Below are 12,629 nucleotides of genomic sequence, written 5' to 3'. Positions count from 1 at the left end.
CCCATGTCCATCACCACTCACCCTGGGAGCCTCTTCCAAGTGGCTTGGCATCAGGATAATTCTCTGGGATTCCTGGAATCATTTGTTCAGGAAGGATTCTGAGCATTTCCTGTTTTAAATCATTGATTATGCTGTGGTCACTAGAAAATACAAGGATGAAAAACAAAAATCAAAGTCCTCTCGTGAAGAAGTTTAATCTCTGGAGGAGAAAGGGTAACCCCAGCTGACTCTAAATCAAGGCAGAAAGGGCTTCATTGCATGGTACAACAATGTAATCACCCATGCTTCTCATATTTCCTTATGCCCCTTGACTAAATCAAACCTTGGTTAAATCTACCTTTCTACTTCTTCTGCCTGCATTTGTATGGCAGCACATGACTGGAGGAAAGCATGCAACTGTTTACTGGTCTTGAAATTCATGACCATAGGTTTTAAGTGAGTCCTTAATGCTCCTTGTCAATTATATTACATTTCCCTTGTCTATCACTCTCCTGCTATCCTAGATGATTCCCATACCTTTTTCTCTGACCTTGCTTCTTCTTCTCAGTCGGTGAGTTTCACTTTTTATTTCATTAAGGAAATAGAGATAATCGGAGGAGAATTTCGATGAACCCTGCCCAGCCCCTACCACATGGACAGAACTCTGGGTACCTGTGTCCATCTATTCTGCCTCCTGTTTTGGCAGAACCATGTGTGCTCGTGTGCCCTCTCACCCATACAGATCATTGCTCCAGCAATTTCCCATCTTTCCTCTTACTCAATCATTGTCATCAACATATAAGCATGCTTTTATTCCTTCCACTCTCCTTGAATCAAACAAACATTTTCTTGATCCTATATTGCCTTCCAGCAACCACTTGATTTGTACCATTTCTGCACAGGAAAAATCCCTGAAAGCTCTTTACAGTTGCTCTCTCTGATTCTCTCTTGGCTATGGTTTGAATTGTGTCCCCCACCTCGCATTTTAATGTTGAAACCCTAACCTTTCACATGACTGTACTCGGAAACAGGTCTTTTAGGAGGTGACTAAGGTTAAGTGAGATCCTATGTTGGGGTCCTAATCTGATAGAACAATGGCCTTAGAAGAAAAATAGGAGAGAGAAAGAGAGATATCCCTCTTGATGTGTCATTTAAGGACACACAGTGAGGAGGTCACAGTCTGCCAATGAGGAAAACAATCCTCCTCAGGAACCAAATCTGCCAACACCTTTAGTTTGTACTTCTGAATCTTCAGAACTGTGAAAAACAGAACAATATCTGTTGTTCTAGCAAGTGCAATGTTATGTTAGGGTAGCCTTAGTGGACTGATAATCTTGGATGAGTGAATTTGGGCTTTCTGTCCCTTGTAACTTGCACTGAGACCATTCTTTTTTTTTTTTTTTTTTTATCCTCAAAATCCTCCCATCCATATTCTGCAGAATTAAAGATTCTAGAATCTGAGTATATATTTAATTAATTAATTAATTAATTTTTACAGACTGCATTTTGATCCATTGCACACAAATGGGGTACATCATTTCATTTCCATGGTCGTAAAACATTCTTGGCAAGGTTTCCTGTGACTGTTTATTGCCAAATCCAGTGGTTAATTCTCAGTCTTCATTGTCCTGGTCCCATCAGTAGCACTTAAGAGTTGAGAGCTATCTTCTCCCTGAAACTGTTTTTTTACTTAGGTCCCAGAGCGAAGTATCTCCCACCTTTCCACAACTATGTCCTCTTCACTGATTTCTCGTTCATCTCCCTGTGCTGAGTCAGTGATCAATCATCTCAGTTTGTACAGAATTTTCTCAAAAGACGATGTCCTTGGAAATCACTTGGCCCTGAACAAACTTAGTTGAAGTTCCCTAGAGCTCAGTCCTTGAACTTCTGTACTCACTACCTTGATGAATACTCACATTCTCATGGTTACAGGCTGATGATCCCCTAAGTCCCCACCCCTACAAAGCTGCTCCCCATGTAGTCTTTCCCATCACAGACAATGACAACAGATTTTTCAAGATGCTTTTTTCCAAACCTCGGAATTCTCCTTCACCTCTCTTTCTCATACCCTACCTGTTCATCCCATCTTCAAATTACATCCAGACTCAGGTCATTACTGACCACCTCCTCTGCCAATTCTAGCCACCATCATCTCTTTCCTGAATTGTTGCAATGTCTTTCTAAAACCAAACTTACTCCTTCCAAACTTGCCTTTCTGCCAAATTATTCTCAGCAAAATAGCCAGTGATTTCGTCAAAGTTAAATTCCTCTACTCCAAATTCTTCAATGAGAAACTAAGGAGAGCTAAAGAGATAGAGGACTTGAAAAAGAATATTTAGCAAGTTGGGACTAGAAGCCAGACCAACCTGTCTAGTCGGAGTTACAACTTAAAGTAAATAAAGTGAAATAAGGACTTTTTCTTATTTTTCTCAGTCATTTATTGGAAATTTGACCAACTAACTTTTAGAAGTGATCAGATATTCTTTTGGCTATTAACCAAGATCTGACTTGGCACCAGGAGTTGTATCCTCCAAAGTGTCAAAGCACCCCATTACAGTTCCTTTCCAAGACAGCCACAGTGTATGCTTATTTTAAGTAAGAAATTTTACATTATTCCCTCATCCATTGGGGGATTCAGTTGGTATATTCCTGTAATTTTTCTGGGTAATTGAGTCTTACCCTTTTATGTGCCCTTTGTTTTATATGAATATTTTTCTAACGTATGAACTTTATACCTATTTTTAAGATGTAATAAATTTCAGGTTTTAAAAAATGATTTAATATCATTATTGTGAACATCAAGCATTTTAGAGAATTACAGTGATTTCCTTAGAAACAAACAAACAAAAAATTTTCAATCGTTTTCCATTTTGATCACAGTAGGTTTTCTGGGATCTGCAACACATTTATGAGGTTATCTGATAGGATCCTCCAGGGGCCATCTGGCTCTGCCTCTGGCTCATTCTCCTCCCACCACAGCCACCACTTTCTGACTCCTTGAATACACCGGCAGGCTGTTGTTTCAGGGTCTTTGACCTTGCAGTTACCTCTGCTTAAATGCACTTTTTCTAGATTTGCCATCTGCTCACCTTCTTACTTACTTCTGAGTTTTACTCAAACATCCCTTCCTCAGAAAGGCCATCCCTGCCTTTCTAAAATTGCTGTTTCCTCCCACATTAAACATATTTCCAGTTATTGTTTCCTGCTGCCTTCCCCCTTAGCAATTATCTAATATATATTTCACTCTCCTTATTTGCTCTGCTAGCCCCTAAGCTCCTTAAGGGCACACACATTTGTTTCTTTAGTTCACTGCCCTGCTTCAGTTCCTGGAATAGTGTCTGGTAAGTGCTCAATAAATATTTTAGTTGAATTAATCAATGAAGTCCATAAAACACCAACAAAATTCTACAAGGGTCTACAGAAGTGGACAAATGTGGCCTGAATTCTGAAGGACCTGGCATTTTCTTGAGCCTTGAAAAATGCCCAGACCGGTGGCTCCTACAATCTGGGGGCCACTCATGATTGATTGTTTCTTTCCTTTCCTCCCAGTCTTACTCTCCCAGAGGCTTTTACTGCCTAGGATCCTCCACTAGTGTTTGGAGAGAGGGAAGCCTTCCCCACCCCCAAATATTCCTTGTCCTGTTCTCTTGTCTGATTTTCAGTCTTTCTCCTGTGGTCCTTTTTAGGCTGATCAGTTCTATATGAACTTTACACTTGACAAAGGGCAATGCCTTAGTCTGGGCATTTCAAACATTATTGTGTAAAAACATTACCTGGTGAATTTATTAAACTGTGGATGTGTAGGCCCCACTCCACAAGTTTCTAAATAAGTTCATTTTACTCCAGAGATCCAAGGATCGTGCATTGAAAAACTCAAAGGAAGGAATTTCTTTTTTATTTATTTATTTTTATTATTTTTTAAAATTTATTTTTATTGTAAACAAATGGGATACATGTTGTTTCTATTTGTACATAGAGTAATGGCATACCAATTGTGTAATCATACATTTACATAGGGTAATGGTGTTTGATTCATTCTGTTAGTTTTTCCTTCCCCCCCACCCCTCCCACCCCTCTTTTCCTCTATAGAGTCCCTCCTTCCTTCATTCTTGCCCCCCTCCCACCCCCCATTATGTGTCATCATCTGCTTATCAGCGAGATCATTCATCCTTTGGTTTTTTGAGATTGGCTTATCTCAGCATGATATTCTCCAATTTCATCCATTTGCCTGCAAATGCCATAATTTTATTATTCTTTATAGCTGAGTAATATTCAAAGGAAGGAATTTCTAAAAGAGCATTCCTGAAGACCTAGAAAGAAGAAAATTTGGGTCAGGGGACGACTTGGTGTCCCTAAAATCACTACTATATGCCAACAAAACTATCCATTGATCCATCTATCTATTCATTTATCTATCTATCTATCCTTTCATTCACCTATTATGAGCCTTGGATTTTGTGTTTAAGTAAATTTTCATAAAACCTAGCAGAGCCTGAGGTGCTTCCTGCTTTCAAAGCATCTTTCAAAGGTTCAAATTACCATCTTCATTTCCCCCAAGGCCAAACCACAGCCTATGGGAAGTCTCCTCTCAGGTGCCAACTAGCAATTTGCTTTTGTTCTAACTTTGTGTTTAAGTCCTGCTGCTACTCCTTCTTCCAACTGTAAGTGAGGTTCTGTTCTCTTTTTCCATTCCCCGATTTCCTGTTGCCACTCTCTTTCCTGCTTCTGAACAAAGAGATTCTCCCCAGACACATAATTGTACGCAAGCTACTATGGTAAGTCCCAACTGCCTTGGCTCCTGTCTCCTGCCTTGCACTCCTATTGCCCTTTGTTTGGCTCTGGCAAATACCAGCCAGATCAATTGACTAACCAAATTGAGAAGTGCAATGAATTAAAATACAGTGACTGATAATTTTCAGTGAAATAAAATACCAAGAGAAAAAAGTAGTCTTTGGGGAAATGTATTTATCTTTGTAAGTATATTTAGTATTTAGTTTGTCATGCATACTCATATTTGAGACAGTATAAAACAATCAACCAACAATCACACACACACACACAGACAAAACCCCATAAGAGCAAATGCAGTAAGAAGGTAGGTAAGTCACAAATTTAGACGATGACCTCTCCGGTGGCTGTTTATTATGCTGCCACCAAATACAGGGATCATAGGTAGGGCTTTGTGGGGTCAATAATAGTCTGTGCTTGTTAAATTAGTAAACAGGGTCTCTCTGGTGTAGGCAGCAGGAGTATTTAGTCTAGCTGCAAATCTCTTCAGCTGTGGACAAGTTTCTTGCTCTGCCAGGGAGATTCTGAGCATACCTTTGTGGATCCAGCAATCTGCTCTAAACAACCCTGATTCAACATCCCTGCCAGTGTCAGCTCACCAGGAACCAGTAGCTATCCCAGTTTGCTGTTCTCACGATCCAGGATCCTATTTTTGTTGTGTAGTAAGACTGATGTCTCCAACCGCCCTGCTAAAGCAAGAACCTATGCTCCAAGGTGAACAAGGATATCTGTTTGAAAAGTCTAAAAATAAATTTTAATTCTGAAATCAATGAATGTATTTTTGGCCTTAGATATCTGTACTTTTAGCCAGATGGCTTGAGGACAGATTTTAATATTTTATGCATTTTGTCTCAATAGAAGGGGTAATGAAAGCCATAAGAGAAGTTTTCCTGTGCTCTGGGAATACTCCTATGACCATTAAAATACGTGAGAATTTTGTTCTGTGGAAAACATATCCTTGAGTAACCCTCTCTTCTGAAAGAAGGCCCATTTCAGTATGGGCTGCTTATCCACATCTCCTTATGGCCTTGCTTTCTAATCTTGTAAAAGTTTGGGCATCTTGTATTTGCTGTGACTGCCAGCTAGCATGATTTATCTTTTTAAAAATTAAAGTAAAAATGATTTTTTCCAGTGCATTTTTTCCCTAGAAATTTGTTATTGGTTTTTACAGGTGTAGAAATACCTAGACCAAACTTTAATGTAAGTGGGTAAGAAAAGATCAAACATTTAGCCAAAGGCCTACTATATACAAGGTGTTCTGTGTACGTATGTGTGGATTTATATATCTACCATTCAGTGGTCTTCACAACAACCCAATGAACATATTATCCCACATTACAGGTACAAGTTGAAGAAATTTCTAAATTGAACTATTCTTTGCTTTTTGCACCATAACAAGCTCCTTTTGTCGTTCCTGCCCTTTTCTTAAACTTGAAAAATTATTTTATGAGAATTGGAGCACCTCTGTAATAACTTTTATGTGTTAAGTGTTACATTCAATTATCATTCATGTGTATTTATATGCAATTTTACATAAATGTGATATATCATAGAACTCTCAGGAAGGATTAATATCCTGAAAATGTAAACAATGTATATCAAAGTATGTGGAAATATTTGTGTTCATCCCCATTGAAATGACGACTGTATGTGTGTTGATATACTTCTTTCTGTCCTTTTTTCTATGAACATGTATATATATATATATATATGTATATATATAATTGAAATCATATTATACATTTATTTCTATAGCCTGACTTTTTCACTTAATCTTTATGATATGTTATGTTCTGACATTTTACCATTATTATGTTTTTTGGAAATATTGTTTAATGACTGTAAGAATATGGACCATGAGTAACATAATTTTAACTGTTTTTCTCTTTTGGGGACTTTAAATTGTGATCAATTTTTTGATAATAGGAAAAATACCAAAATATTTTATACAAAAAGCATATATGTATATACTTGTGTGTGTGTGTATGTGTATAGTTTCTTAAAAATGAAATAATGGATCAAAGGACAGAAGTATTTGTGAGGCTATTGATAACACAACCAAATTGTTCAAGAAGAGATTTTTGTATTTTTGTGAAATAAAAATATGCAACAAGAGTCATAAAATTTTTATACCTAAATGCAGTAACAGCGCATGTAAAATTTAGCCTAGGAAAAAAACCTAAAGTACAGAAAAACTTACATATAAACATGTTCATTATAGTTTTAACCTAAATTGGAACCAGTTCAATTGTCTAGACTAGGGAATGCTGGAAGTATTGCTTCTGTGAGACTTAATTAAAATGTTTATTAATAATTACTTATGCTATAAAACATATATGGACAACAGTAAGTGGAAATGTGGCACATGAATTATAATACAGCATGTTACATTTTATTAGTAAACATTATTTTTGTGTTTTAAAAATGACTAAGTAAAGGAAATCTTGCCTCTTTGTTATGAAATTTTATTCTGCCAGGCTTCCTTGCCAATGTCAGTTTTTGAATAAAACTTCAGTCATATTCTCATTGTCTCATAATGTACACAGTTATTACTTTCATTAAGTCATGATAGAAACCACAAGAGTTTTCTGACCACAGGCTCTCTTCAGTGTGCAAGCTGAAAGTTCCTGGTTCATTCAGAATGCTTTCACAGATTCCACCTGATAGAGATGGATGGATGGTTTAGAATCAGGAAATATGATTTGATTTCTGGCATCAAATTCTTTGTGTCTATTAGCAAGAGGCATTAAGGAAAGTTCTCGTCTGCTCTATTATTGATTTGTGGAGAAGCAGGCAGGGAAATACTTTTTGGAGGAGAATGTTAGTTTTAGACTGAGAAAGCACTTTTCACTCCAAATCTCATAGTTGGTTTCCATTGGTCAATAATATTTTAGATTTTAGTTGGTTTGTGATTTTTAAGATGGAAGAGAAAATCATTTGATGTGACATAAAACAAGAAATATTTTAAAGGGGATTCAGTAGGAGACTTCTAAAATCGTTATAAGAATTGGGGTATGTGAATGGTATGAATCTATATCATGCACAACATAGAAATGAAAAGATGTACCCCATTTGTGTACAATGAATCAAAATGCAGGCTGTAAAAATAAAAAAATAATAATAAAAAAATAAAAAAGGAAAAAAAAGAATTGGGGTATCTTTAATTATTTTTATGTTTTAAATGCTTTAGTCAATCTCCATATGTATACACACATGATTTTACATAGCATGTGGACATGGCATATTTTAATTTTGCTTCTTTTAATTTTGCTTCCTCCTTCCCCCAGCCCTCTCACATTAAGTACCTACACTGTAGCCTTAGTAGGAAACTTTTGTGACTTCACAGCATGTCCAGTAGATATAATAACCCTTTTCCACTCATATTTTTGGGTGAATGTTACGTTAAAATATTATGTTTAGCAGTGGATTCTCATTAGTAATGAACCTGTGCTAAACCTATACTTAGAAAAATGTTATCTAATTTATATGAAGAATTGAAGATCTATGTTGTTTATGGCAAGTGAACAAATTTTTAGAAATTTTACCTCAATTTTTAAATGTTCACATAAATGTTATGTTACTTTAAAAAGAATTTTTAATGAGAAGAACACAAGGGAACTTTTTGGAGTGATGAAAATGTTTTTTGTTTTGACTAGTCAAGGTCATATGAGTATGTAGCATTCATTAACCCCCCTTAACTGTATACTTATAATGGATGCGTTTGGTTGTATATAAATTACACACAAATGAAATTTGTAAGTCAAAAACATTTCTACTGATTTAAACTCAGGGTTAGACTTTTTCATGAAGACTCTGTTATTTATGACTACAATCCTCACTCTTCTTCTATCTGTAATGACGTGTGGGTTTCAGATGATTAATTCTTATGGGGCCATTTACGGACTGGGAAGTGTTTGAGAGGCAGAAATGACTCTGCAGGTGACAGGGTGTTACTCAAGGAAATGTCATGAGAGCTGCCTGTATTGTGCCCTGTTTCTGCTACAGAAACAACTTAGCTGTTTGTTCTTCCACAGATACCTCCCAGGTGGTAATGAAAGATGTAGAAGGAAGCAGTTCTTGATTTGATGTCATGGAGACAGTCCCATTCTCTGTCTCAATATTTCTCTCTTCTTCTCAATACTATTTCAAATGTAGGTCAGGCAGAGCAATTGCTACAATTTAATAAAACATCATTATTTCTGATCCAAGCAACTCTCTAATTGCTGGTTACATTCTTTCTTAAGGCAATTTTGGGTTAAATTTAATTGTGCCTTTTATTCTGTTGTTCAATCACGATAACCAACAAACTATATACTTCAAGGGATAGTTTCAAAATGCATCTCACCCTAAGAGGCCCTTAGAAAAATTGAAATGTAAACTATGAAATGGACAATGCAGCTAAACTCCTTTTCCCCACTTCCCAACATTTGGCCTTACATAAAACACTCTTTCTGCAGTTTTTGTAAAGCTGTATGTTCTTTACAGTTAGAAGGAAAGAAATAATAAAGATCATAGCAGAAATAAATGAAGTAAATGCTAAGAAAACAATAGTAAAGATCCATGAAACTTAGAGTTGGTTTTACAAAAACGCAAATTTGTAAACCTTTAGCTAGACTAAGGTTTGGGGGAGGGAAAGACACAATTACAAAGGGAAGAGGAGAATTACACCTAATCCCACAGAATATAGGATCATAAGAAACTACTAGAAACAATTATATGACAACAAACTAGACAACTTAGAAGAAATGGATATATTCCTAGACACATACAACTTACCAAGAAGAATCTTGAGGAAAAATCTGAACTGATCAATAACAAGTAAGGAAATTGAGTCAGTTATCAAAAGCCTCCCAAAGAAGAAAACCCCAAGACCTGATAGCTTCACTGCTGAATTTTAATGAACATCTAAGATTTAACACCAATCCTTCTTAAAAATATTCCAAAAAATGAAGGGAAGAAAATGCTCTTAAATTCATTCTAAGGGGACAACATTGTTCTCATACCAAAGCTATAAAAGGACACTACAAAAAGGAATTATAGGCCAATCTCCCTGATGATCAAGATGAAAAGTCTTTAACAATACTGCTAAACTTAACAGGATATCAAAAGGATCATATAGCATGATCAAGTGGACTTTATCACATGGATGCAAGAATGGTGCATATACAAGTCAATAAATATGATATACCACATTAACAGGATGAAGGATAAAAACCATATGATCATTCAATATATTCAGAAAAACACCTGAAAAAAACTCAACATCTGCTTATAATAAAAACTGTCAATAAATTAGGTATAGAAGGAATGTACCTCAACCTAATAAAAGCCATACATGATAAGCACAAAGCTAAAATATTCAATAGTGAAAAGCTAAAAAATTTTTCCTCTAAAATCAGGAAAAAGAAAGAGTGCCCTTTCTTGCCACTTCTATACAACAGAATTGGAAGTACTTGCCAGAACAACTACACAAGAAAAAGAAATAAAGACAAAATGAAAAGGAAAGAAGTAAATTGTCTTAATTTGCAGATGACACAATCTACATATGAAAGAGACAGATATCATTACCCTATGTACATGTATGATTACACAAATTGTGTGAATATACATCGTGTACAATTGTAGAAATGAAAAATTGTACCCCATTTGTATACAATGAATCAAAATAAAATATAAATAAAGTTTTAAAAAGTCATAAAGACTTTACTAAAAAACTTCTAGAAACAATAAATTCAGTTAATTGCAGATACAAAATTAACATACAAAATCATTTGCTTTGGTATGTATTAACCATGAACTATCCGACAAAGAAATCAAGAAAATACCATTTATGGGCTGGGGTTGTGGCGGCAACTTGCCAAGCATGCATGAGGCACTGGGTTTGAGTCTCAGCACTGCATATAAATAAATAAAAACAAAAGGTCCATAAGCAACTAAAAAATATTTTGAAAAGAAAATCCCAATTACAATAACATAAAAAAGAATAAAATAGGAAAAATCTCAGGAGATAAGATTTATGCACTGAAAATTATAAAACCTCCATGAAAGAAATCAAATAAAATACAAATAAGTGGAAAGATAGTGTGTGTGTGTGTGTGTGTGTGTGTGTGTGTGTGTATGATAGGATTTTATTTAGTTGAAATAATATTAGCATATGGAAAAGAAATCATTTCCTTTGAACCCAGAGGGCATTATATTAAATGAAATAAGTCAGACAACAAAAAGATTAATATTGAATGATGTTACTTAAGTGTAGAAACTTATTTTTTAAAAAAGTATAATTCATAAAGTTCTCAGAGAGTAGAATAGTGTTTGCCAGGGTCTAGCCCAGAGACTTCTCCAAAGTAGGGTAAGGATAGATGTTGGTTAAATTTCATTAGGGATGTATATATTCTCTAGATCTATTTTGCAGCATGGTAACTATAGTTAATATACTGTATACTTGAAAATTGCTGAGAGAGTAGGTTTTAAATGCTTTCAAACACATACGTAGAATGATAACTATGTAAGGTCCTGGATATATTAGTGAGCTTGATTGGGATAATGATTTCATAATATATACATGTAACAAAACAGCATTATTCCATAAATATACTTTTTTATTTGTCAATTATACCACTATAAAGCTGAAAAAAAAATAAAGCAAAATTCCTCCATTGCTTTAGGGAAGGTAAGTCAGCTGTTGCCCTGGCTTCAGACAGAAAGAGAAAAGCCTTCCTCTGCAGGAAGACGTGATGACTGGCTCTTTGCTGGGGGTGTGCAGAGGAGATTTGAGAAGATATGAACCATTTAGCGTTTGAGGTGACCCCTCATTTCAGATTTATTAAATCCTTGGGAAAATTGTATTTTGTTTGTTTTGGAAATCAATGATTAGCCAAAGTTTTGTCATGGGGCTTACAGGGGGAAGAGATATCCAAGCAGTTGTAGGAGCTGAACCCAAGAGAGGATCAGGAGGAAGTAAGCCTTAGGATTTCACATGATTCAATTTTGGACAGAAACAAACTTTTATCAGAGGTAACAACTCCATTCTTAATATGAAGCAAAACCATGAAAAAGAGAACAGGAGATAAACAGGATCAGAGGAAATCAGAGTTGTTAAATAGTCCATTGACTTAATTGTATTTTATCTGGGAGATAGTTCATTATTAGATAATTTGATATGAAATAGTTTTTAATATTTTTAATATTTTTATGAAAGGGTATGCAACATTAAAAAACAAAAGATTTACCTTGGCAACATATTTAGGTCTCAATTCAAATTATTTATATAGTCATAGTTTTAAGACATACTGAGAAGGCATAATGGATATAGTCTGTAATAAATTTAAGTTAAATTCTCTCTGCAAAAACCAAATTTATTTCAGAATTATTTGTAATTGCACAGGGACCCATGGTGCTTAAAAGATGTGGAACATTTCCCTGAAGTACAAAGTTAATCATTTTTTCATGCACCTTTTATAATAACTCAGGTTTTCACAGCTTCAGGATGAAGAAATTTCAACTCACCAAAGATAAAGCTGAGAACATAGATAAAAGCTTATCTTTTCAAGTACAGCAATGTAATTACAAACCATTTGAACATTAGAAAGCCTGCAGTCTCATGTATGACTGAAAGAGTGTATTGCGAGTCATCATACAAGGTTAGAATATCACCTTTTCCCATCTTTCTTGTCTCTTTGATATTTTCACCTCCAAACAGGAAGAAGTGTCTTGGAATCTGAGCCCACATCCATTTTTCCCTCCAGCAACTCTCATTAACATTTAAGATTATTTTCCATGTTTATTGAAGAACTGTGACTTGTCCTATTCGAATCTTGCACCTACAAAGTCTCTGTTACTGCCTTTAGTCTGAGAGACTTGCT

At 35.4% G+C, this 12,629-nt stretch overlaps 1 protein-coding gene across 1 annotated transcript in view; it reads right to left on the bottom strand.

Annotated features, from left to right (window-relative positions):
- Positions 1 to 12,629, bottom strand: part of Fam81b (family with sequence similarity 81 member B) — a 142,563-nt gene that overhangs the window by 74,503 nt on the left and 55,431 nt on the right. Inside the window, exons 2-3 of the mRNA XM_047554749.1 lie at positions 2,191 to 2,273; positions 22 to 140 (exon numbers count right to left, since the gene is read on the bottom strand). Coding sequence (XP_047410705.1) covers positions 22 to 140; positions 2,191 to 2,273 — 202 coding nt within the window. The remainder of the gene's footprint in view (positions 1 to 21; positions 141 to 2,190; positions 2,274 to 12,629) is intronic.

Source organism: Sciurus carolinensis, chromosome 6 (assembly GCF_902686445.1).
Source record: "Sciurus carolinensis chromosome 6, mSciCar1.2, whole genome shotgun sequence".
NCBI classification, from domain to species: Eukaryota; Metazoa; Chordata; class Mammalia; order Rodentia; family Sciuridae; genus Sciurus; species Sciurus carolinensis.
Note: the sequence above shows the minus strand (reverse complement) of the source record. Positions and strands in the feature narration are given on the sequence as shown.